Source organism: Chelonoidis abingdonii, chromosome 11 (assembly GCF_003597395.2).
Source record: "Chelonoidis abingdonii isolate Lonesome George chromosome 11, CheloAbing_2.0, whole genome shotgun sequence".
Classification (NCBI taxonomy): domain Eukaryota; kingdom Metazoa; phylum Chordata; order Testudines; family Testudinidae; genus Chelonoidis; species Chelonoidis abingdonii.
The window spans coordinates 7,108,461-7,135,943 of record NC_133779.1 but is presented as its reverse complement, the minus strand read 5'-3'; the positions used below and the strand labels follow the sequence as shown (position 1 = coordinate 7,135,943).

At 43.1% G+C, this 27,483-nt stretch overlaps 1 protein-coding gene across 1 annotated transcript in view; it reads left to right on the top strand.

Moving 5' to 3' along the window:
• The window catches only part of PPP1R37 (protein phosphatase 1 regulatory subunit 37), a 151,458-nt gene that overhangs the window by 29,416 nt on the left and 94,559 nt on the right, over positions 1 to 27,483 (top strand). Inside the window, exon 2 of the mRNA XM_032798027.2 lies at positions 23,937 to 24,034. Coding sequence (XP_032653918.1) covers positions 23,937 to 24,034 — 98 coding nt within the window. The remainder of the gene's footprint in view (positions 1 to 23,936; positions 24,035 to 27,483) is intronic.

Below are 27,483 nucleotides of genomic sequence, written 5' to 3'. Positions count from 1 at the left end.
TGGCATGGCAGGTAGAACACCACAGCAGGTGAATGAATGAACTATCCTTTTTAGCTTCTCTTCCCAAAGGGTGGGTGGGTTGGTTTGTTTTGTATTGTGGTGGTGTGATGGGGCTCACTCACCACTATGGCACCTGCTGTTGGCTGTCCTGGGGATTAGCTCTGTTCACTAGTGTGTCCTCCTCTGGTTGTGCCTTGCTGCTGTCACTTTTGTTTTGGGATGCATGCCACTCCCAGGACTGCGGCGTCCTCTTCAGTGATGCTGCCCTCTGGCTGTGCCGAGCTCTGTGTCCCCCTCCCCCTTCTTCTGAGGGACCTGCAATCTCTGTCAAGCCACTTCTCTGAGTGGCAACTGCAGTCCATTGTTCTGGGGCTGCTTCCCATGTGGCTCCAGCATCCACTTCTGCTTTTACCTCAGGGCCTCGGCGTGCAGGCCCTAGTAGCCAGCCAGGAGTTCTCGATAGGTCCCCCGTTCCTTGCTTGCAGTGGTGCTTTGTTCCAGGTGCTGGCGCTCTTTCCTCCTGCTAGGAGCGTGGTCGTCTTCCCTCAAGCTCAAGTCAGCTACTGCCCTCTGCCCTGCCCTGCAGTCCTTCTTATATGAGCCTGCAGGGCCATGATTGACTGCTCCTTTCAGCACCTTTCTAATTGACTGCCGCTGGTGCAGCCTCCTTAGAGCTACTTTTAATCCTTTTTTTCTGCCAGTGAGGGGCAGCTGCCCCATCACTCACCTTCTGCCTTAAGACTACAAACCTTGGGGGTAGAGATGTCTCCTGCCCTGCATCTGTCTAAGCTGCGCCCACAGGTTATTCCTCTCTTGTTTTGCACCTTCCAGCAGGAAACACACATTCCTTCTCTTTATCCATCCCAGGCCTGGAGTCTCTGGAGTTCCCCTTGGCTATTTGCAGGGCCTCCTCAGCAGCTGCCAACTTATCCTCACGGAGGGACTCTTGGGCTCTTTCTTCTTCCCGTTCTCAAGATGATGCTTCTGTTCCCTGTCCTGGTAGGGGCATTCTCCCTTCCCATGTTGCTGTCACTCGCAGGCGTAACATTCACCCAGACCAGCCACTTTTCCTCCTGGCCCTGTTGCCTGGCTTCTCCTCCCACTCTCCGCAGGAGCTTTAACAAGGCCTGCTGTTGCTTGACCAGCTGCCACAAATAAGTAGGGAGGTATCACCGTGCCTGCATTGCTTCTGCTCGTTCTCTAGGATTTCCTGCAGCAGGGTCTCGAGTCTTTCCTGCTGTCTGTCAGTCCCTTTCTGCCTGAGATGTCAAAAGAACCTTCAGCAAAGAAGACTTCTGCATACTCTGGATCCATTGTACCCACCTTCAATATTTCTCCTTCAATCTGTCACCCCCCCTTGTATCTTGGCAATCGCCCCCACAGTCCTCTGTCCTACCCTTATATTGGGGTGACTGTGCTGCCCGCACTCTCCACCGTGTGCTGTTCTCAGCACCTTTCTAATTGGCTGCCTCCGGCGCAGCCTCCCTAGGACTGCTTTTAACCTTTTTCTGCCAGCGAGGGGCAGCCGCCTCATCAAGGTGGCATGTAAGGATTCCAGACAGAGCTCAGGGCCTGACGGTGTTAGGTGCTGTACAGACGCAGAACAAAAATATAGTTCCCGCTCTAAAGGTATCTATATAAACGTATCTAAGATATGGCAAAATGCAACTGGTAGATACAATAAAGAGGTGGGTGGAGGGGGGGAAACACATGGTAAGAATGCGACAGGAAGAGTTGTGTAAGTGAAGAAGAGAAGCCTCTGTTTGGGGGAGAGGGGTGTGTGTGAGAGAGAGAGGAGCCAATGGAGGGATGCAGGAAAGGGGGTGATAAGGTCGAAGTAGAAAAATGATCATTGTAGCAACACTTTTTATGGATGTAAGTGAGGTACTATGGGATTTATCATGGCCAGCTAGGAAGAGGATGTTGAAGCAGTTAATGTGGGATGGTGATGATCTGGATAAGATTTTTTGGATGTGTGGCTAGACAGGACAGGCTGAATCTTAGATTTTGTTCAGGAAGAAAGGCAAGATCTAGGCACAGCCTGCATGTGTGTCTCTAGGAAGGGAACAGTCAAAGACCATACCACATTATGGGCCTGAGTGAGAGGGAGGATAGTGTGGTGGCTGAGAAAGGAAAGTGAGCTTAAGGAGAGGGAAGATCAAGAGCTCTGTTTTGGTCATGCTCTGTTTACGTAGACAGCAGGCGTCTGTGAGCAATTGTCAGGAACATAGGCTGGCTAGACATGCATGAGATTTTAGAAAGGTAGGTCAAGATTTCTGTTTGGCCAGAAAGTGATGGGTCCAGAATTGAGGGCTAGATCTGTGACATGTTAGCATAGAGATGATAGTTGAAGTTGTCTCTGAATGAATTTGCCCATGGACAAGGTTGTGGATAGAGACCTCTTTAATGTTTTTAATGAAGTAAACACCAAGGGGAATTGTGTGATCATGGGAGACTTCAACTTCCCAGATATAGACTGGAGGACAAGTGATTGCAAGAATAATAGGGCTCAGATTTTTCTGGATGTGATAGCGGATAGATTTCTTCACCAAGTAGTTGAAGAACCGACAAGACGGGATGCCATTTTAGATTTGGTTTTGATGCGCAGTGAGGACCTTGTAGAAGAAATGGTTGTAGGGGACAGCCTTGGTTCGAGTAATCATGAACTAATTCAGTTCAAACTAGATGGAAGGATAAACAAAAATAGATCTGGGATTAGGGTTTTTGACTTCAAACGGGCTACCTTTAAAGAGTTAAGAAAATTAGTCAGGGAAGTGGATTGGACTGAGAAACTTGTGGATCTAAATGCGGAGGAGGCCTGGGATTACTTTAAGTCTAAGCTGCAGGAACTATCGGAAGCCTGCATCCAAGAAAGGGGAAAAAAGCCATAGGCAGGAGTGTAGACCGAGCTGGATGAGCAAGCATCTCAGAGAGGTGATTAAGAAAAAAAAGCAGAAAGCCTACAAGGAGTGGAAGAAAGGTGGGATTAGCAAGGGAAGCTACCTTAGTGAGTCAGGAACATGTAGGGATAAAGTGAGGGAAGGCTAAAAGCCGTGTAGAGTTGAACCTTGCAAAGGGAATTAAAACCAATAGTAAAAGGTTCTATAGCCACATAAATAAGAAGAAAACAAAGAAAGAAGAAGTGGGACCGCTATACACTGAGGATGGAATGGAGCTTAAGGATAACCTAGGCATGGCCCAATATCTAAATAAGTACTTTGCCTCAGCCTTTAATAAGGCTAATGAGGAGCTTAGGGATGATGGAAGGATGTTAAACGGGAATGAGGTTATGGAGGTATTATTACCACATCTGAGGTACAGGTCAAACTAGAACAGCTTAATGGACAAAATCGGAGGGCCCGGACAATCTCCATCCAAGAATATTAAAGGAACTGGCGCATGAAATTGCGAGCCCGTTAGCGAGAATTTTTAATGAATCGGTAAACTCAGGGTTGTACCGTACGACTGGAGAATTGCTAACGTAGTTCCCATCTTCAAGAAAGGGAAAAAAAGTGATCCGAGTAACTATAGGCCTGTTAGTTTGATGTCTGTAGTATGTAAGGTCTTGGAAAAAATTTTGAAGGAGAAAGTAGTTAAGGACATTGAGGTCAATGGTAATTGGGACAAATTACAACATGGTTTTACTAGAGGTAGATCGTGCCAAACCAACCTGATCTCCTTCTTCGAGAAGGTGACAGATTATTTAGACAAAGGAAATGCGGTAGATCTAATTTACCTCAATTTCAGTAAGGCATTTGACACGGTTCCACATGGGGAATTGTTAGTTAAATTGGAAAAGATGGGGATGAATATGAAAATTGAAGGGTGGATTAGGAATTGGTTAAAGGGGAGACTCCAACGGGTCGTACTGAAGGGTGAACTGTCAGGCTGAAGGAGGTTACTAGTGGAGTTCCTCAAGGATCGGTTTTGGGACCAATCTTATTTAACCTTTTTATTACTGACCTTGGCACAAAGAGCGGGAATGTGCTAATAAAGTTTGCGGATGACACAAAGCTGGGGGTATTGCTAACACAGAGAAGGACCGGATACCATACAGGAAGATCTGGATGACCTTGTAAACTGGAGTAATAGTAATAGGATGAAATTTAATAGTGAAAAGTGCAAGGTCATGCACTTAGGGATTAATAATAAGAAATTTAGATATACATTGGGGACGCATCAGTTGGAAACAACAGAGGAGGAGAGGACCTTGGGGTATTGGTTGATCGCAGGATGACTATGAGCCGCCAATGCGATATGGCTGTTAAAAAAGCAAATGCGGTTTTAGGATGCATCAGGCGAGGTGTTCCAGCAAAGATAAGGAGGTGTTAGTACCGTTGTATAAGGCACTGGTGAGACCTCACCTGGAATACTGTGTGCAGTTCTGGTGTCCCATGTTTAAGAAGGATGAATTCAAACTGGAACAGGTTCAGAGATGGGCTACTAGGATGATCCGAGGAATGGAAAACCCGCCTTATGAAAGGAGACTCAAAGAGCTTGGCTTGTTTTAGCCTAGCCAAAAGAAGACTCAGGGGGGATATGCTTGCTCTATATAAATATATCAGGGGATTAACATTAGGGAGGGAGAGGAATTATTTAAGCTTAGTACTAATGTAGGCACAAGGTCAAATGGGTACAAACTGGACACTAGGAAGTTCAGACTTGAAATTAGATGAAAGTTTTCTAACCATTAGAGGAGTGAAGTTCTGGAACAGCCTTCCAAGGGGAGTAGTGGGGCAAAAGACATATCTGGCTTTAAGACTAAGCTTGATAAGTTTATGGAAGGGATGATATGATAGGATAGTTTAATTTTTGGCAATGTTCTTGGATTATCAGCAGATAGGTCTGCTCAATGGTCTGTGATGGGATGTTGGATGGGATGGGATCAGAGTTACTGCAGAGAATTCTTTCCTGAGTGCTGGCTGGTGAGTCTTGCCCACATGCTCAGGGTTTAGCTGATCGCCATATTTGGGGTCAGGGAAGGAATTTTCCTCCAGGGCAGATTGGCTGATGCTCTGGAGGTTTTTCGCCTTCCCCTGCAGCATGAGGCATGGGTCACTTTCTGGTGGATTCTCTGCTTGAGGTCTTCAAACCACAATTTGAAGACTTCAATAACTCGGACATAGGTTAGGGGTTTTTATAGAAGTGGATGGGTAGGGTTCTGTGGCCTGCTTTGTGCAGGAGGTCAGACTAGATGATCATATTGGTCCCTTCTGACCTATGAGTCTGAGTCTAAGAAGGGGCTAAGGACAGAAAGTTGGAGAAGAGGGTTCTTGAAAACACCGAAGGATCGTATGAGGGCTGAGCAGGAACATGGGAGAATTGGAGAAGCCAGGAGATTACAGGGTGTGTGCTTGAGTGATGTGTTTGCTTTGTGGGCTTTTACTGTTCATTTTATATTTTTTTTTGGTTTGTTTTTAAACCCTGCACTGCTGGGAAGTATTTCCTGACTCAAACATGTTTGAATTATCAGTTCTGTACTATTACAAAATGAAGGGAAATACAGTATCTGCTGTTGTAGCTGTTGATGGACTTTGTGCTTTTGGTTTTAAGTTACATTTTTACTGAATAATACTTTTTAAAAAATCAGCTGATTACCATTTTTTTTATCCACCCTGGTCTCCATTAAGAGATTTGAGGAGGGCTATCTTTTTGGCTGAAAAACCTGTGGCTTTCTTGATTGTATCATACATATCTCTTAGATCTCCATTCTCAAAGGATGTTCGTATTTTGTCATACAGATAATTCAGTATGTTTTCATTGTCTTGCTGTACATTGTAATGTGCTCTTGGCCATTCTGAGGCTAGCACATCTCTGAGAAGAGATGTTCCAATTGTGATGGAGAGATGTTGTGCTCTTTGCTTCAATAGCTGGAAGCATTTCTTCAGTGTATGCTACAAACCAGTTTTAATCTCATACAGTCTTTTTACCAAAAACTGATATTGCAGCTGTAAGGATATTCAGTCTGAGTGTGTTCCATGCAGCATTCAAAGAGATGCAGTTGATGATTGCTTCCCTGAGATTCATAGTGAATTGTTTCGTTGATGTTAATGTGTGGGCAACAGCTTTGTTTGGTGTCATGGAATTTCTGTAATGAAATCTTATTCTGCAGCGTGGCCTGTGTCGCAGTGTGCATTGTGAAAACTGTGAGTATGGAGAATGTCCTGTAAGTGTTTTCTGTGGCTGACAATTAAATCCGTCTGGCTTTGGGTATCTACACAAGACCTGGCAGTCATCTCTGGAGATACATGTTGGTAATTCAGTCCTCAGTGGGTGCAGAGCTCCACTATGCTTTGGCTGTTGTCGTTCACTTTTCCCACTCATGGTGGCTGGTGCATAGTAGGCACATCTGATGATCCGAGCTCATTCTCTAGTATTGAAGTGTCCTAGCAGAGAGTCGCTTGGCTGGTGGTAGCTTACTGGTGATGCTGTCAAATTGTTTATACAACAAATCCTTCTCTGTGAAGATGGAGAAGAGTGTTGAAGCATATGTACTGATGATGTTGGCAAAGCCAAGTGAGGTTGGTATTCTTGGTGGTACATGTTCTGATGTTGGAGCAGGACATTTGACAATGGGTATTGACAGAACAAGGAGCAACGATCTCAAGTTGCAGTAGGGGAGGTCTAGGTTGGGTATTAAGAAACACTGTTTCACTAGGAGGGTGGTGGAGCACTAGAATGGGTTACCTAGGTAGGTGGTGGTGGAATCTCCATCCTTAGAGGTTTTTAAGGTCCGGGTTGACAAAGCCATGGCTGGGATAATTTAGTTGAGTTGGTCCTGCTTTGAGCAGTGGGTTGAACTAGATGACCTCCTGAGGTCTCTTCCAATCCTAATCTTCTATGATTCTGTTAATAGGTATTTGACTGCAAATCCTACCCTGTGTTCACAGAGGTTTTGCTTATTTTATCCATGCCCCAAAAAAGGGTTAATGCATCTGGTATAGATTCTGTGTCAGCTAGCCTGGCTTCAGAGGCAGTGACTATCAGTCGATGATGGACTTTATAGGGTCCCTGACCTCTATAATCACATAAAACACAGTAGAAATGCATGTTCCCATAGATTTGCTCCAGTGAGGGTCTGTAGCATCACATCACCAGTATGGTGCATACTCGTTTTTTGGGCACCACAGAAACTGATTTCATAGACTTTTTTTTTAAGACCAAAAGCAATCATTAGATTGTTATCTAGTCAGACCTCCTCCTTTATGACCTAGATAGCAGAACTTCACCCAATTACCTCTGTATCAAGCCCATGCACTTGTTTATGACTAAATCGTATCTTCCAGAAAGGTATTAGACCTTGGTGTGAAGATATCCAGAGATGGAGAATCCATCACTTCCCTTGATAGTCTTTCAGTAGTTAATCACCCTCACTCTTAATGCTCATATCTTTATTTCTAATTTTTGAGTTTGTCTGGGTCTTGTTATGCCTTTCTCCACTAGATTAAAGAGCTGTTTAGTAACAGGTATTTTCTCCCCTGGAGGGTACTTAAATACTGTAATCAGTCACCTCTTGATCTTCTTTTGGTAAGTGATACAGATTGATCCCTGTATGTCTTCCACTATTAGGCATCATTCTTCATCACTTTTTCAGATGCATGGAGTGAAAGTTACAGATGCGGGCATTATATAATGGCACATGAAGAGAAGGGAGTTACCTCACATGTGGAGAACCAGTGTTGACAGGGCCAATTTGATCAGGGTGGATGTAGTCCACTCTCAATAATAGATGAGAAGGTGTCAATTCCAGGAGAGGCAAAGCTGCTTTTGTAATGAGCCAGCCACTCCCAGTCCCTATTCAAATCCAAATTAATGGTGTTAAATTTGCAAAAGAATTTTAGTTCTGCTATTTCTCTTTGAAGTCTGTTTCTGAAGTTTTTTTATTGAAGCATGGCTACTTTTAAATGGGTTATAGAATGTCCAGGGAGATTAAGTGTTCTCCTACTTACCTTTGTGTGTTACCTTTCCTGATACCTGATTTGTGTCCATTTATTCTCTTACGTAGGAACTGTCTGGTTTGGCCAATGTACATGGCAGAGGGGCATTGCTGGCACATGATGGCAAATATCACATTAGAAGACCTGCATGTGAATGAGCCCTTGATGGTGTGGCTCATGTGGTCGGGTTGTCTGATGGGGTCACTAGAATAGATATGGGGTCAGAGTAGGCAGCGAGGTTTCCTGCAGGTATGGTTTCTGGGTTAGTGTTTCTATGGTGTGTATAGTTGCTGGTGAGTTGCGGGGGTTCTCTGTAGGTGAGGATTGGCCTGCCTCCTAAGGTCTGTGAGAGTGAGGGATTGTAGATCATGGATAATGTGCTGGAGAGGTTTTAGCTGGGGGCTGTATGTGATGGCCAGTAGTGGTCTGTTGTTTTCCTTGTTGAGCCTGGCCTGTAGTCTGTCAGAGCAAGATGGGTACCCAGAAATCACCCCGGGTGGTGGCCTGTGGCCCGGAACCCCTGCTGGTGCTGGGGGGGTGGATGTTGGTAGGGCTGTCAGTCTCCCTACCTGGTTCTGCGCCTCCTGCAGCAGCAGAGTTTGGGTGTGGAAGGGAACAGGAGGTTGGGGCATGGGATGGGATATGGCAGGCTCTGGGCAGCGCTTATCTGGGAGGCTCCCTGGAAGTGATGACATTGCCCTCACTCAGCTCCTAGATGGAGGCGTGGCCAGGCAGCTTTGTGTGCAGCCTCCACCCAGAGCACTGGTTTCGCAGCTCCCATTGGACGGGAATCTGTGACCTCCATGACAAACTCTCAGCCTTAGAAATGGGGCACTTAGTGGAGAAGTGTAGGAGGCAGTCTGACGATACAAAGCCTTGCATAGGAGAGAGAGCCAAAATGAGTGATAAAGTGTGAGTTTAGGAGGAAATCAGAGCAGATTTAGGTAGGTCTACCAAAATACCTACCTAAAGCAGGAGTATGCCATGCTTGGGGTAAAAGCAGCAAGCAATCTCTTTAATAAAGAAGAGGAGGGAAAGGAGGACAGGTGTTGGAGAGAACAAGGAGACACTGAAGGAGTCATCAGTAAGATAAGAGAATCTAAAAAGCAGTCATGAAAGCCAAGAGAGATGAGGAATGAGCCAGAATGTCAAAAGAAGCAGAGATCACTAATGGTGGTGAAGTGTCCCTTAGTGACTGTGGCCATGGTGATTTTGGAGATGTGGGAATGATGAAATAACTCCGCTCTCTCACAGTTTTGAGAGTAGAAATACTTGCCTCGTTCATTGAGCAGAATGAAAACTCTTTTTTTTTTTTTTCCCCCTTGCATATTTTTAAAGCTGGCCAAACAAGCTCTTCTGATTTTTATATACATATTTCCTAATAAAGCCTGCCAAAGAGAGCCATTTGAAACTTAAAAGGAAATACTGCATAGATTTAAGCCCTCAAAAACACATTTTTGCATTGATCCTCAGAGTAAGCTTTGTGTGGCTGAGCAGCTCTGGGCAAATGGCCAGGTGTAATTACTGTAAGTTGATCTCCACTAGACTAACAACCACTGAAAATGCCTGCGACACACATTAGAATACGCCCAGATTTACTATTTGATCAAGAATTAAAAAATGTAATAGTGAAACTCTTCTGAATGTCACTGCTACGAACAGATAGTGGACGCTGATAGGAAACTTAAATATAAAAGGATGCTAACACTTTCCACAATTTTTAAAATAATCTTTTGAGACCCTCTAATACAGAGGTGGGCAAACTACGGTCCATGGGCCAGATCCAGCCCACGGGACCCTCCTGCCCGGCCCCGAGCTCCTGGCCTGGGAGGCTAGCCCTCCGCAGCCTCAGCTCACTGTGCTGCTGGCGCAGTACTCTGGGTGGTGGGGCTGTGAGCCTGACCCGGTACTCTATGCTGCGTGGTGGCGTGGTGGGCTCCAGCTGGGCCACAGGTGCACTGAGGAGCGGGGCGGGGGTGGGGTGGGGTTAGGATGGTGATCAGGGGGCAGGGGTGTGGATGGGGTTGAGGCAGTGAGAGGGCAGGGAACGGTGGGGTTGAATGGGACAGGGGTCCTGGGGGGGCAGTGAGGAAGGAGAGGGGATTGAATGGGGCAGCGGGGGCCAGTCGGGGAGAAGGAGCAGTTGGATGGGACAGGGGTCCAGGGGAGGCAATCAGGAATGAGAGGAGGGGTTGGATGGGGCAGCAGGGAGCAGTCGGGTGGGGGTTCCAGGAGCAGTCAGGGGACAGGGAGCAGGGGCAGTGGATGGAGGAGGAGGGACGAGGAACTTGCAGGTCATGGTGACTAATCAACTAGATATAAGTTCGATATGCTGTGCTGTGGCTGAGAGAAGTTTTGTGTAAACCATGGGCATATAAATGGGAATATCAAATAGAAGGGAGGTAATACTGCTCTATATACAGCGTTAGTTAGACCGTTAGTCAGGGGTGAAAGTAACTTACAGGACTTACTGGTACTGCTGGAGTCCTGAGGGGGGCGTGGCCTCATCTGGAAGGGGCAGAGCCTCATCTGGAAGGGACGGGGCCTCTCAAGATTTAAAGGCCCTGGGGCACTAGCTGTGGCTGAGAGCCCTAGGGGCTTTAAATCAACCCAGGGATCCCAGCTGCAGAGGTGTCTGCGAGCCCCTGGGGCTCCTGCCACCATGGAGTTCCAGACCCTTTAAATCCCCACCACAGCTTCGGCTGCCAGAGTGGCAGGGGGGATTTAAAGGGCTTTGGGTAGCCCGCGGCTGCCGGAGCCCCGAGCCTAGCCGCCGGAGCCGCAGGCGGGGGATTTAAAGGGCTCTGGGCTGACTGCAGCCGCAGCAGCCCAGAGCCCTTTAAATCTGGCCCCAGCCCGGCTGCCGGGGCCGTGGTGGTGGTGGTGGGGGTTAATGGGCTCTGGGCTGACTGGGACGCTGGTTAACGGGCTCTTGCCGGTACTGGACCGTACCGGCTTACTTCTACCTCTGCCGTTAGTGGATACTGTATCCACTTCTGTTATCAGCGCTTCAAAAAAAAAAAAATGTTGAAAACTTGGAGGAATTTCAGAAAAGAGCGATGAGAATGATTCAAGGTCTGAAAAATCTGCATTGCAGACTAAATAGACTAAAGAATCCCAATCTATTTATCAAAGAGAAGGACCTACATAGGGATAAGACAGAGGTGGGCAAACTTCTTGGCCTGAGGGCCGCATTGGGTTTCGTAAATTGTATGGAGGGCCTGTTAGGGGAGGGAGTTGTGGCCCTGCCCCCTCCCCGTCCTATTCAGCCACCCCTGCCCCATCCACACACCCTTGTTCCTTTCTCTGACTGCCCCCCCCCCCCCCGGATCCCCACTGTCCCATCTAACCCCTGCTCTCATTACTGAGGCCCCACATGGGACCCTTGCCCCATCCAGCCACCCTTCTCCCTGTCCCCTGATTGCTCCCGGAACTCTTGCCCCTGACTGCCCCCTGCTGCCCCATCCAACCTCCCCTCCTTCCTGACTGCCCCCCGAGACCCTTGCCCCCATTTAACCCCCTGTTTCCCCCCAACCACCATCCATACCCCTGCCCCCAACCGCCACCCTGAACTCTTCTTCTGTCTATCTAGTGACCCCGTTCCCTGCCTCCTTAGCGCGCTGCCTGGAGCGCTGGTGGCATTACAGCTGTGCTGCCCAGCTGGAGCCGGGCCACGCTGCTGCTGCCACCACACAGCACAGAGACAGGATCAGGCCTGGCTCTGCAGCTGCGCTGCCCCAGGAGCTCACAGCCCTGCTGCCCAGAGCTTTGTGCTGGTGGCGGAGCTAGCTGAGGCTACGGGCGAGGGAGAACAGTGCGGGAGAGGCCGGGGGCGAACCTCCTGGGCCAGGAGCTCAGGATCTGGGCAGGACGGTCCCATGGGTCAGATGTGGCCCACGGGTTGTAGTTTGCCCACCCGTGGGGTAAGACGTTAGGAAGTAGAAGGTTCTTTAGTCTAGCACAGCAGTTCTCAAACTGTGGGTCGCGAACTTGTTTTTATGGGGTTGCAAGGATTGATGTTAGACTTGCTGGGGCATGGGGCCAAAGCCCAAGCCCCACTGAAACTTAGGCTTCAACTCCCTCCCCGGCCTGTGCAGTGGGGCTCGGGCTTTGGGCCCCCCACCCCTGGGGTTGTGTAATAATTTTTGTTGTCAGAAGGCGGTTGTGGTGCAATGAGGTTTGAGAACCCCTGGTCTAGGAGACTGAGGTGTGACAAGATCCAACAGCAGGAAGCCAAAGCTAGATACGTTTAGACTAGAAATAAGGTGTACATTTTTAAGTTATTGGAATTTCCCAACTTAACAAAAGCTGTGGTGGATTCTCTATCACTGGAATGTTTTAAAGACTGGATATCTTTCTGAAAGACAATATTATGGGCTTGATGCAGGAACTATTCAGTGAAATGGCCTGTGTCATGCAGGAGATCAGACCAGATCATAGTGGTCCATTTATTCTGATTTTTAAAATCTACATAAATTTAAAGATACAGCTCTCATTGAAATTTATTGGTTATTGGGTGCTTGAAACTCTGTGGACGACTTAAAATATTATACTAGTAAGGACTTTAAAGCTGGAAATTTCAAAAATTTGAACAGGGAAGAAAGATTGATTTATTTTTTTTTTAAAAAGACGCCCTGAGGGCCCTTTATTACTTCAAACCATTAGGATCTGGCTTCAGGTAAACCTGCTGTAGCTACAGATATGTTGAGTGGAAGACTGAACTCTTGAATCTGTCTCCTGTGCATAGTGGTTCATAGACAATGCTCTAAAGATGCACATCCTTTTGTGTCCTGCTCATTCTGAAAGCGTTCAGGAGTTTACTAAATCATAATTACTCTTATTAGAATATAGCTTGAGCAAAAGGCATGGCTATTGTTGCCCTAGTTCAAAGGGAGTGGCTTTTGTTGAAATGTTCTTGCTTTGATTTTCAAGGCAAACTTGCTGGAAACTGTCAAGTCAGTACTAGAGACAAACGGAGGCAATCATGATGATGTTCTGGACAGATTTAGATAAAAATTGTTTCACTAATTTGTGGTTTTAAATAACATTAATGTAGTGAGTATGTATAGCTGTTCTTTGAAGCTAATTTATAGTATTCTTTGTCACGTCAAATGCAATTGACTTGCTGATTTTGAAACTATTTTCTACATGACAATAGACCCAACTTTTTCAAGGGTATTGCAGGGTTTCAAAAGAAACTTCTCCTCCTTTTCCCTTATTTGAATAGCTGCAAAATTGAGGCTTTATTTAATTTTGTTAACCAAAATGGTCTCTGTTCATTTTAAGAAAGGAATGTAATTTTTTTGAATGTACAATGTCTTTAAAACAAAAGTGACTTAGTTAAAATGTTTTCCTGCATCTGGGATTTAAACAATTGGACAGAGAAGTCTTCAGAAACTGTAAACATTTCACTTCTGGTTTTACTGTTGATAGCATATAATGGACAATAATGAAAATGAAACTGAATTTTTGTAACATCTGTAAAGTGTATGAAACTAAATTGTGCATTTCCCTGCATAATTTACATTGTAAATTAGCATACTTTTATAAAATTTCTTTGTAAATTGGTTTACTTTGCTCACATAACAGTCGAGCATTAAAGTCAGGCACAAATGCACATAGTGAATATATCTTCATCTTCAGTCTGCAAGATGTTCCTGATAAACCACAAAGTTCACTATTGCCACAAAATGAAACATGCCATGGTGCACTCTTTCCTTTAGAAGAAAGGGAAACTCTGTTTCTGCAAGAAGCTTGGAATGCGTAGGAGCCCTACTTGAACAAGACATGGGGCAGTTGAAAACTTTGTTCCCTAATCAAACCCAAGATGACATGAGCATGGCAGGAAGGGCACATCACAGCAACTGGTACGGGCTGCTATATATGTTGGGTGACTGGGTGATGGCAGCTAGAAGCATGTTGTGTGTACTAGGAAAAACTGAGGTAATGTTGATGGATCTTGCAGTCTCATTGCACCCAGGCCAGTCATACAGGGACTTTCCTACCACATCCATGTGACTGAGATGCACTATTCTGAATTAATAAGACTTCTGCATTTCTCCTGTGCAAATGTTGCTAACTGTAAGCACATTCATGCTCACAGAGAGGTAGCTATCTCGGGGGTTCCATCCTAGAGTACTTGGATCCCTGAAAATACCAAACATTACTTTGTGTTCTGGACATTGGATGAGGAGCACTTGCTCCCCTACTCTAGGCTGTCATCATTCCTTTTCTGCTCCTAAAATGTCTTTAATCCAAACAATCTGGTTTCTATTGCGGAGGGTTGTTTGGGAAGCACTCTAGATGTGGGAGTGGGGAAAAATCAGCAAACCTCAAGATGGACTGTGCTGAGGATTTGAAAGAAGCACTTGGATATCATAGTGATGCGCCTGGTATAAGAACTGAATACAGGATAGCACTGAAGCATCTGAGCACCTTGGAGTAAAAAAGTTGCATTTTATACTTGCAACTGAAAGACTTCTTCTTGATTACCTCAACACTGCTTTTCATATAAAACCCTAGATACTTACACATCTCCCTGTCTTATATGTATGTAATTTAAAAAATTAATATATAGGGAATTGATGCAGTCTTGAATTGCAGTTGCAAGCCACTACCCTGAGTAGACATAGAAAATTTATAGGATCAGGTCAAATCTAAGAACAGTGAAGAGACAGAACCTTAAATCTCTAACAACTGAAGTCTCAGTATCTCTAAGGCCATGGCTACATTAGACATTTCAAAGCGCTGCCCCGGCAGCGCTTTGAAGTGTGAGTGTAGTCAAAGCCGCGGCGCTGGGAGAGAGCTCTCCCAGCGCTGCTTGTAAACCACATCCCTTATGGGTGTAGCGTGCAGCGCTGGGAGCCGCTTTCCCAGTGCTGCCGCCCTGATTACACTGACACTTTACAGCGCTGCATCTTGCAGCGCTGTAAAGTGCCAGTGTAGCCATGGCCTTAAAGTCAAAAGAAAACCACAGGGTGGCAGGTGGGGGTTAATTCCCTCTGACCCCAGAGATGTTGCTGATAAGGGCATTGTAGGGTGGAGGGAAGCTTAACATCTCTGACTCAAGGGCTTGACTGCTGAGATCGCATCCTAGGGAAGGTAGCATGACATAGGCCAAAACAAAGTAATCAATATTAATTTTTAAGTTCACTGAGACTTTTTTTTTTAAAGGTATTTTTATCTGCCATGACTGGAGTTTATGCCCTTGGCATTCTCTATTCCCAGTGCTCTAATTCAGTGTTTTTCAATGACCGTTCCATGCATCAGCATGCCCTGTTCCTGACATTTCCCTGACACAGTTTAGGAAGGCAGCAAGTTGATCCCTGGTATCAAAAAGTCTGAAAAACACTGTGTAATTCATATCCTCACTTCCACTTTCGAAGGGGTATTCTGTATACTGCTTTTGGTGTTAGTGATGTCATTTTACTCTTGTCCAATTCTGAATATTGGTCTCTCTAATAAAAATACCTTTCGGTTTAACTTTTTATACAACTATGTATTTGCAATTTTAATTCTGTTCAGAAGTTTATTTGTATTACATTCTGCTAATGATTTCAGACTTCCCTAGATTCAAACTAGAAGAGATCATTATGACCATGTAGTCTGACAATTCTTGCATCAGTGATTAATTCTGTTATTGCTACACATCTGCACCATATTTCCAGAGTGAACTTGTCTAAATTCAGTTTATAGCCATTTCATTTTAGGTCTTTGTCTGCTAGATTAAAGAACCCTCTAAGATCAAAAATAATCTCTCGTAGGTATTTACAGATCTTATTCAAGTTGCCTCTTAACCAGATGCTAATATATTTTTTAAAAAAATCAGTTTGCCTTTAGAACAGGAAATACAATACAGTCACTCCATGGAAGTTTTACAGCAAGCAAAAGATTGTAGTTCTCTTAGCCCACTGTAATAAAGGGACCTGGAAAGGAGATTGCCAATCCTACAAGGACATGTGTTGATGATAATTGTTCTTTGGAACTGTAAAGTTCTTGAATACCGATCATATAGACTTGGCAAATATTTGCCATTAAGCCACAAGACAGAATTCAACCAGGAAATAATTCTGCTGATATTGGCACCAAAGGCTGAATTGTTGCAGACAGGAACTTAATTAATTTGCAGTTAGCTTTACGTGTAAAGAGTAGGCCTTAAAGTGAGAGGGAACAAAAACCAGTGGAGGAGGGACCCCTCTAAGAGTCATTGTAACTAAGTTTTTTTGTTTTTGTTTTTTTTGGTCCAAGTAACTCAGCCTTAAACAAAAGAAAAATCCCCCATGTACTTTGTGTAAACTCTTGAAGTGTGTTTCATAGTTCAACCCTTTATATACTTATTCTTCAAGCAAATGTGTTTTATTTTCTGCAATAGCGTTGTAGCCTACATAGAGCCTCATGAGACAAATGATTTGCGCTTGTAGTGAACTCTAACTTTGCAGGAAAAAGATACACTATCGCAATGTTGTCTTCTGGTCTCTCTTAAAAAGACTTGTTTAATTGGGATGAAAGTATGAGTTAAAATCCGAGCTGTCTTGCAGCAGATGATTGATCCTCTGGATTGCCTGTATGGGATTGCTGGCTTTGTTTTTGTGGGAGAAATTTTATTTCTCAGCTGCTGAGGTGTCACTGGCAGATCCATAGAAAATTTACCAAACGCTTGCAATAGCCTCAATGTTCTGCAGGGTCTGGGTAAAAGGACAAAATATAAAAAAAAAATTGTGTCAAATGTCCATCTGTAAACATGTTGCAGCAATTATTAGTAGCCAGAAAGGATGGGAAAAGTGTGATTGGCAGTGTACTAAAACCCAGGCTTGTGGATTTGCAGAAGTGTTCCTACATCAGCACTACAAATCAAAAACACAAGCAGGTCACAATCCTGCTCTGAAAAGTGACTCTGTATAAATGGCTCTGTGTATGGCAAAGTTACAGGACTAGCTGTATCCTCTGTCTCACTTCTGGCCCCTCTGACTGCATCCCTCGTGTGTCAGGCCTTGTGCCTTTTCCTTTTCAGGAGCAGAATTATGCAGTTTTTCTACTATTAGACCAAGCTCTAGGCTACACTGCCCTGCATATCAGCTGTTCTTACCCAGCAGGTTTGACTTCTGTGGTTTTTCCTTTGGGAGTCTGTAACCATTGGTGTATATAGTGGTGAGGCAGCCTTCTTAGAGCAAAAACACTGTTTGTTTTTTACAATAGGAACAAAACACTTAGAGATAAATAAAGATTTGTAAAGCAGCCTACACCCAGAAAACAAATCATGCTAAAAGGAATTGCTCTTTAAAACAAACTCTTGCTCTCTGTCAGATGAACTTTGTTTACTAAAACAAAATAAAATCAAAACCAGTTCTTGGTCATTTTAGCAATGTTTCCTCAAACAGCAGGGTAAAAGTGGAGGTTCTCTCTAACAGAATATTCCCAGACAGTGTTGGTGTGTCTGTCTTTTGCATGTTTGTGCTACTGCTTTTGGAACAAGGAAGCTCAGACTTGTTTATGTGCATGAAACATACGTAGGTAACATTAGAACAACAAGTAGCTTGCCGTGTTCCATCCGCAGAGGAGAAATTCAAACGAATGCTAACTATAGTTTGGGGGTGAAGACATCTTACAGTATGTAGGCTTACCCAGGGAACAGACTCAATATTCTTAAACTCTGATTGTACTTGTGGCAGTCTAATCTTAAGCACTTGCAGAATCATGGCAATTGGAATATAACTAGATTATTCTGTGGTTTTATGAGGGAAAAGTTATGTATTCTCCTCATATTGGACATGTTATGCAGCAAGAGGGATGACAACAATATTGTATTGTGCTTGTTAGGTGGCTTTGTCATAGGCAGTGATACAAGCCTACTGTACCAGAACTCTGTTACTATCTGAATTTTCCAAAATGCTTCCTGTTTGATTTTCAGGGACTGCATTAGAATTTGTGTGTGGCAGATGTAACTGGACATTTCTAGTGCTTCCTGGCAACTATATTAGTGATATAATCATCCTCCTTTATAATTAAATGAGGATCATTCTGCCCCAGCTGTCCACAGCGGATTATTACTACCTTGTAATTGGATCCATGCAAAATAAACTGCATTGTTTAATATGTTACTCTTGTTCAGCAGCTTCCAATGCATCAGAAACTTGGCATGCATTTGCTTTATTTTTAAGAAATGGATTTCGTTTCCATTATAATACCAGTGCATGGGTCTAAAGCCAACTGTAAGGCTGTCTTGGCAAACTCAGCAAACAAACTAACAGGGTTCAAAAAAGAACTAGCTAAGTTCATGGAGGATAGGTCCATCAATGTTTATTAGCCAGGATGAGCAAGGATACAGAACCATGCTCTGAAGTGTCCATAGACTCTGTTTGTTTACCAGAAGCTGGGAATGGGCGACAGGTGATGAATGACTTGATTACATATTCTGTTCATTCCCTCTGAAGCACCTGCCATTGGTCACTGTCAGAAGACTGGGCTGGATGGACCACTGGTCTGATGCTGTGTCGCCTTCTTATGTTCTAATAAGATCCAGTGGCTGGAAGTAGGAGCTTGACAAATACAAACGGAAAATAAGGTGCAAGCATTTATCAGGGTAATTAACCAGTGCAACAATTTACCAAGAATATGATGAGTTCTCCATCACTTGGAGTCTTCAAGGTTGGATGTCTAAGATACACTCTCTAGCTCAACCACAAGTTGTTGAATTTGATGGAGGTATCACAGAGTGGAATTCTGTCGCCGTGCTGTGTGGGCTGTCAGATGAGATATAGGAAATAGTCCCTTCTGGCCTTAAATTCCATGAATCTGTAACATGAACTTGACTTCTATGGAATCCCAGCAAAAATAAAATTTTGCTTTTGCATCTGGCATAGATGTGGTGGATGTTATTTCTCTAGTGCTCTTAACTTTTGAGTGATGTAGTCTCTTAAGGAAATTCACACTAGCGCAAATCATTTGGTGTGGACACGCAATGTTGCAAACTATGGCTTACACCAATGGCATGTTTCCACATTAAACTGTATCCGTGCAACATTTTTGCACTGGTGCTGCATGTAGCTTTTTAGTGATGTGCCTCTATCTAGTTCCATTAGTGCAAACTTCCTTTGTAGACAGGGCATTGGCACCAGAGTGAAGTGTGATCAAGATGTTGCCCTTAATTAGGGGATGGTTTTGGATGATAATGGTCAGTTCTCATGCAGTTCCCCCATGCTCTGGATCTTCTAAAGTTCTGTCTGGTATGTAGCACCAGGACTCTTTTTGCTGAACCACAGTAAGGCTCATCATATACATCGGTTTACGCACTGACACTTCTATACATTGTGCCTTTCATAAAGCTTTAGATTAAACTTTTAAAACATTTTTGTTTTTCTTGAACAGAATAACTTAAAATACAAACCTCCACATTGTGATGAATTCAACAGAATTTTTAATGCAAAATATACTGTGAAGACAGATGTTAGTGGGATAGAAAATCATGAAATCCTGCAAAGTATATTTACAAAGGCGCTCTTGTAGATTATTCTAGTCTCCTAGTACTAGTTATGATTGTGTTCTACGCTGAACATGTTAAATTCTTCTTTTAGTTTGCTTTTGACTTCTGTAATTGATGGTGCCCTCAACAGACATACCAAAGGTGTCAAGGGATTCGAAGGTAATGTTGTTTAATTTGCCTGTATACAATTTGTTTGGTAGTAGTTTGACCAATAAATGAAAGGAATTTGAAATGCTTCTGTGGTGAGAGAAATTCTATATCTATATCAACTTCACAAAAGTGTAAAAAAATTAGATAAATCAATTAGCCAGGGGGAGGGCGGAAAGGGAAATTAAACATTTGAACAATAATTAGGAGCTATTTAAGAACATTTTACTAGGTGCCCTGAAGACCACAATTAAAGGCTACTACCCTGGTTAAGACAACCTGCCTTATAGGAGAAGAGAATGTAACTATAAAATGTAGGTAATAGCATTCATTTAATATACTTAACTTCCTTATGGCATTTGGTTTGATATTGTATAATAGTTTAATAATGAGAACAACCAAAATTAATTTGGCACACATTAAATGAATTACATTGAGACCTGTCAGGCAGTTTTTAATTGTAGACTGGGAATCATTAAGTGGGTGTATTTCTACTGGAGTGGGGCAGGGATCAGTTCTTGGCCTTATGCTATTTAACACTTTCTGTAAATGACTTGGGAGAAAACATAAATCATTATTGAAAGTTTGCAGATACACCAATTAGCCTGACAGTAGGCGTGGGCAAAACAATGGAATGGGTGACAAGTGTATGTCTGGATGTATCTGTATCAATTTGCAAATGCCATTTTGTTCTGAAAGGCTATTTGTTTGTAAAACTGTTCTGTGCCTTCACCTGGCTCTGTAGCCTCCATTTTGAGCTAAAACACAGGAAATGTCAGAATAAATTCTTGCACCTAACAGAGGATTAACAGTGAATGGGCATTAACCTTGATGACCTATTCAAATGGAAACACCACTGGATGAAGAGCTGGTACCAAGGGAAACCCCTGCTGTCCTAGATGTTTTGGGAATCAAAGAATAGATCATCTGATGGGGGTTGAGGCTGACTAGGTAGGTCACCTGCGAGAGAGAATACTGGAGGCTATATAAAGACAAGATCGCTGACCTCTCCTGAACACTTGTCCAGCACAGGCTTCTCTTTTTGAAGTCAAGGAGAGGGGACCTGGACCCATAAAATAACATTGACCAGATCCCAAAGAATGCTCAAGAGTGCTAAGAGAACTGAGGCAGGGAATGGCATATAAGTGTATGTTTGTTTGTTTTTCTTCTTTTGCACGGAGCCATATATCACTTGTGTTGTCTAAAAGTAAAGAGTAAGTGGTTTAGAAATCCCTCTGCAAAGTCTGATTTATTGCCTTCAACTATCATGTCTCCGAAGAGCTAAACAGTAAATGAGTACCTGCTAAGGTAGAGCTCTGGAGATGGGATGCTTAACTATTGGAGTCTTGGAGGGGTTTGGCGCTGATCTTAGGCCCTACGGCAGCTACGCTGCAGGGCCTTTCCTAGAATGGGTGCCAAACGAATCTATGCCCAGGGACCAAGCCAGAAACCAAAGAGTGAGCACCTAGTACCTACCCAGACCCAAAGGAGCTTAAAAGCACATGGACTTGGCATGTTGATCCAAACACAGCAGCTTGGTGAGTGTCCAGCAAGGGGAGCTTGACTCAGAGCAGTGACAGGCGATATAGGACTTGAAAGGCTAGAAATTTAAAGAACTATGAACAAGACAAAATAGGTCTTGTCAAATGAACTTCAAGTTGTTCCATGACAAGATTGCAAGATTCCATGACAAGATGGGGTAATTGTTACAGTATACTTGGACTTCTGTAAGGTATTTGATGTCATACTACATGACATTCTAATTTAAAAATAAAACAAACTACATCTCTATCTTGATATAATGGCTGTCCTCGGGAGCCAAAAAATCTTACTGCGTTATATGTGAAACCGCGTTATATCGAACTTGTGTTGATCCACTGGAGCACGCAGCCCCCCCCCCCCAGCACTGCTTTACCGCATTATATCTGAATTCTTGTTATATTGGGTCCTGTTATATCAGGGTAGAGGTGTATAGCACTTTCAAAATCAATATTGCACACAACTAAATAGAGTAGAAGCTGTCTGATAGTCTATGTAGTTAATTGTGAATTAGCAACCAACAGGATGTTTCTAGTGGGGTTCCACAGGGAGTGGTTCTCCCTTCAGTGCTATTCACTATTTTATCAACAATCTGAAAGAAGATGATAAATCATGGCTGAGGTTTGCAAATTATACAAAGGTTGTTAATACGTCAAATAATGAAATAGTTATGTGCCAATGATCTATCAAATCACTTGGTAATCTAGGTACGATCAAACTTGTATTTTAATGTGGTCAAATGCCAGGTCATACATCTGAGGACAGAAAATGTAGGCCATATTTAAAGGGCAGCGGACTAGAAAGTAATGTCTCTGAAAAGGACTTTTGGCCTGTAGATAAACAACTGAAGCGGAGTTTCAAATATAGTTCTTTAGCTAAAAGGGCTGACATATTACTTGGCTATAGTAACACAGGAGTATTGAGCAAGAGTAAAGTGGTGATGTTACGTCTGCACATGACACTAGTGAAACCACTACCAGAAAAGTGTGTGTGTGTTGTCCACACTGTAAAAAAGTGTTGAACATTGAAGAGGATTCAGAGAAGAACTACAGATTATTATTATTATTATTTTTTTTTTGAGTGGTCTTGAAAATGTTCTTCACAGTGAGATTTAAGGAGCTAGATCTGTTTAGCTTATCAGAGAAAAGAGTAAGAAGTGACTTGATCATGATCTAAAAGTACCTTCACAAGGACAAGATTTCTGATAGCAGAGGGTTCTTTAACCTAGCCAACAAAAGTGTAACTAGATCTGATCAAGAGGATTTGAAGTCAGCAGAATTCAAAATGAAAACAAGATGCACATTTTTAATAGTAAGGATAACTAATCACTGGAAATGTCACCTACGGATGCTTTTGATTCTCCATCACTTGAAATCTTTAAAGATTATATCAGTTTCTAAAATAAGGTCTAATTTAACAGCAGGGTTTAATGTCTTCCTCTGCAGCATGGGGCACAGGTCACTTGCTAAACTAGTGTAAATGGTGGATTGGCTATAACTTGAAGTCTTTAAATTATGATTTGAGGACTTCTAACCTCTGGCAGAGTTACTGGTGTCCATTACAGGAGTGGGTGGGTGAGGATCTCTGGCCTGCAATGTGCAGAAGGTCAAACTAGATGTTTATGATGGTCCATTCTAAACTTAACTTCTGACATTAAAGTCTATTCATAAGAAGAAATCATTGGACGCAATTCTCTGGCCTGTGTTATGCAGGAGGTCATACTGTATGATCCTAAGAAGTGAAATCTATGAAGTCCTTGCAAATCTATTTTTAGATTTATGCAAATCTAGTTACATTTGTTTGCTGTTGGAAGGGGCTTCTAAAATCTTTCCTGTATTTTGGTTCAATGCATTATTTGTTAGACTTCTTATTTTTTTTATCTCAAGATTTTTGCTAAATATATATAAGTTGATGGTAGTGTGAACTAGAAGTGTTTATATCATGCTCTTGAATTTATGTTCAGATATTTTTAAAGCAATAAAATCAAGGGTCTCAAACTCAATTTACCTTAGGGCCAGCGCCAGTCTTCAAATCCTCCCAGCGGGCCAATAATGTCACTGAAGGTGGTGTTTAGAAAAGAAAATGTTTATATTGTATTTTTTATTTCAAATTTCTTAGAAATAATAAAACTCTCATGCAACTTTATAGAATTCTTCACCTGCCAGAGAGATTTTAGTGTTTGCCAGACACCTGGCAACGCTTCAATTCTGTCAGTTTGTTGATGTTTGGCCTCAGTGACTGAGCAGTTGAAACGTTCAGGATTGCAGCAAGACATGCATCAGATAGTTGTGTGCGGTATTTTGACATGTTTATATTAATTATTAACTCTGCCTGGCGACTAGTGATGGTATCTCTGTCCGTCTCTCCCAGCCAATGGGAGCTGCGGGGGACGGCACCTGCAGCTGACATTGCCAGCAATGTCTCTGCATGCGTCTCTCCTCCGTGGGCCGCAGCGGGGAGGTTCTCAGGCCACATATGGCCCGCGGGCCGGGACTTTGAGACTCCTGAATAAAATGGTTAAAAAAAGCCACACAGAAAACAAAGTTCATGAACACGATATAGTGCACAAACATAATGTGTACGTTATGGTAATATAGCTGTTCAACTCTTATAATAAAATATCAAATTAGATTCTCATTTTGCTTTGAACATCAATTGCCTGTTTCATATCCTGGCCATTTGAAATTATTCTGGGTGGGAAGAGCATTAGTTAATTATACACAACTCTCTCACTTTTATCAATGTAAGTGCCTGTGACACACAATTTATTGTGTAGCTGAGTGAATCAATATGAATGTAAGTGTAACCTTAATCTCTACCCCTTACATTTTCAGCCCAGAATGTGACTGTTGAGGAAATTATCATTGCCTACAAACAAGCCTGTCAGAAATTAAACTGCAAACAGATACCCAAACTACTGAAGCAGATACAGGTATTGTGGATATTCTTACATATGCAGCACAAAATTTTAATCCTGTTTAGCTCCTGGAGTACGACTGACATGGAAACACTAGAAAAGTCAGCTGCAGCCATATCAGAACTGAAAATATAAATCTGCTGAAAACAGACCCTATGTTGATACTTAGAATAATTTTCATGCCGGTCAAATATGGAAAAACAATAGCATTGCTTTCTAACAACTTGAGCAGGTCTTTTAGCAGATGAAAAAGTGTTGCAGGATGCTAGTATCTAAAATATTTGTTACCAAAATACTATGCATAAATTATTTAATAAAATATTACAGAAGTCTGGGTTCTTGCCTTTAGTTCTTAAATGGTTTTCTTTCTGTACGATGCTTACAGATGGGCTCATTTTTGTACTGAGTTTAAAGAAGATGGATACTAGTTTTCCCACACAGCTTATGTATTGTTTCTATTTTGTGCTGCATTAATTATTTTTTGTTTTCTCAAGTGTGGGAATAATTAAAAGTTTGAGTGTTAACCCTACATTGGTTTAAGTTCAGGTATTATTTTTTTTCAGAGATGGTATATTGTGACATACAAGGAGAAGAGAAAAAGGAGCATGCAGCATAAATGTTAAATGTAAAAATATATATGAAAGACTGTGGCAGGAGGAAGCAGTAGAAGAGCGAAGGAAAATGACAGCTGCTCTTGGGGGAGTGAAATTTCACAGGGGGATGCTACAGTACTTTTCTAGGCAGTACAGGAAAGCACTAAGTGAACCAATCAGCTTGCATGCTTAGGAGTGTGTTTTAGAGAGAAGAATTTTATATAAAGGCTTACATAGACCTATACAGAGGGTTACTAGGATTACATTGCCATGTAGTACACATTCAGCACTATACTCAAGTATAGATGATGTTTTAATTTCTTAAATTAAATATTTTGGTGTTTTAAAATCAGTTTTGTGTTTCTCATAATATACTTGCACTGACACTTGGAAGTAGGGTGGAATGTAATTACAGTTTTAAACGGATGTTACATTGTAAACTTTCAGAATGTTTGAATAGATTACTGAGCTGATGGTATCCAAAGACTGTGCGATCTTAATGCTAAATGTTTCTGAAAAGTCAGTTTAGGACACTGATTCTCAACCTATTTATCATTGTGGGCCACATATTGAGAACCACAGTGCCGCCCCCCCTCTCCCCCCAGATCCCAGTGCCCCCCACCCACAGACCCCTCCACAGAGCGGGCCTAGAAGCTGAGCCCCATATAAAACCAGGGACATAATAATAATGTTTGGATGTCAGACAATGTCTAGCGTTTTTCTATTCCTCACCATGTCTGTGTGTTTCATATGCAGACCAAATGAAGGGTCAAGTTGTCTCTTCCAGGCAGATAACCTCCTGTATTACAACAGCATATGAAAGAGCTCCAGGCTGTGCCCCCTCAAGGGGGTATAAGCTCATTCCACAAAAGCTCGTGACATCGACAACATTTCTATATTGGACATTTGCAGGGTGGCTTCTTGGTTCTCAGTGGTTTGCAGAAGTATGCAGAATGCCATTATGGCTGCATCCATATCAGATGCAAACTTTGTGAAGGCAGTCCTTCTTCAAATAGACTTCAAGCCCAGCCTCCTGCGAGCACTGCTTATGAGTCACCTACACAGAATACATAGCTGCATCTACTCAAAGAGGAAAAAACTTTTACCTACCTGTAACTGTTCTTTGAGATGTGATGCAGATATGTATTCCATGACCTTTCTTCCATCCCCTCTGCATCAGAGTCTGCACTTCTGACCTTCAGTGTGAAGGAACTGAGGCGCAGGGTGGGCAGGACAGCGCTGCCCTTATACTACTGGGGGCAAGAGAGGCTGCAGCCATAGGGCGTGAGAGCCACCACTACAGGTAGTGCTAGGTAGAGTTTACTGGCTCTGGTGCATGGGAGATGCGATGCAGACGTGTATCCTACGTGGGTGTGCATTCTCAAAGAACAACAGTTACAGATAGGTAACCATTTTTTCCATACTGCTCTAGCAATTTTGCCTGCCTGTGAACTTATTTGTATTATGGTGGGTTCGTAGGGATTAACTGAGAAGGGAGCCCCATTGTACTAAGCACTATAAACATAAACTGTTCTTGGGGAAACTGTATTGTTTTATCGCCTAAATGGACAAAACAGATGAAAGGTTAAGGGATAAGGGATATAATGTGTGAGCAGAGTGATGGATGCAAATGTCATGTTAGCTCCATGATGGAGATGGTATTTTTTGCCTTTCTAATTCTTTGTGTGACGTTTGATCAGCTAAACTAAAAAGCAAAGGCAAGGAGAAGGGAGAGGGCAGGGGAGAACAAGGAAAGATGGGAGCATCAAAGTCAGGTGAAGTGAGTGAGGCTAGTGGGAAGGGACTGTGATATGGAGGTTGGGAAAGGGCTGGCGCAGGGGAGACAATGACGAGAGCTAAAATTGTAGAAGGGAGTCTGATGACATCACCAGTGTCTCATGGTCACTGTGGCAGAACATGCTGAGGTTGTTTCTGTGTCTGATCTGCCAGCTTGAGAATTGCTCTGCCTTCCAGGGAGAGGAGTCTGGCTCCTTCCTGGAATTCTTCTTTAAGACCACATGGCTTGGAGGTGGGAGCTGCTGCATGGAATCTAGTGTCTCCAGAGCAGGAAGTGTGGGGAGTCACCTCTGCATAGTTTTGGGTCTGGAAGATGCGGGTGGGGGAAAGGGTGGCCCCAGTTGGGTCCCTCCTCCATCAGTGTCACAATTCCTGCTGAGACTGTTTCTGTGTCTGCTCCTCCTAACTTGAATTTCTGTGAAATGTTAACAATTGTATAATCCCAGTACCATCTTTCAAAAATCATGAGTCAGGCCCCCGAAGTCGTGCAGTAGAATCCTGAGATAATTTTAAAAAAAGGTGTTGGGTCTCTTTATTTGGTTTCTGCGCTGTTAGAGTGCACTTGGATCTTGTTTTCAAGGTTTTCTCCACAGAGAGCTAGGAACTGTTTTTTTTTTTTTTTTAAATATCTTGACTCAAGCAGTTGGGGCATTAAGAAAAACACCCAATATGGCAAGAGTTGGCAACACTGCTGAATTACAAAGTCAGTCCTCCTAGGTAGTCATGTTCTTACTCTTCTAAGCCATATTAGGGCTATGTCTTGACTAAGAACATAGATTGTGTTCTAAAAACAATATTAGCCCACACTTTTTCAGTATCAAGACCATAAGCAGATCTTCACATTTTAGTGCAGATGGGGCAAGTCATGTTAGGGTTGACCAAAACCAGCTAACGTTGACTTAACCTGTCCACACTAGATACAAAGGCAATTTTGATAGTTAAACATGTGTTTTTAAACTGCTAGCTCTTTTCCTACTCTATGTATGGCCTGTGGAGGTGAGTGAAGGGGCATGGCTGCTGTAGCCAAGTACACCAGTAAGGACTCTGGAGCAAAAAAACATTTGTACAAAAATA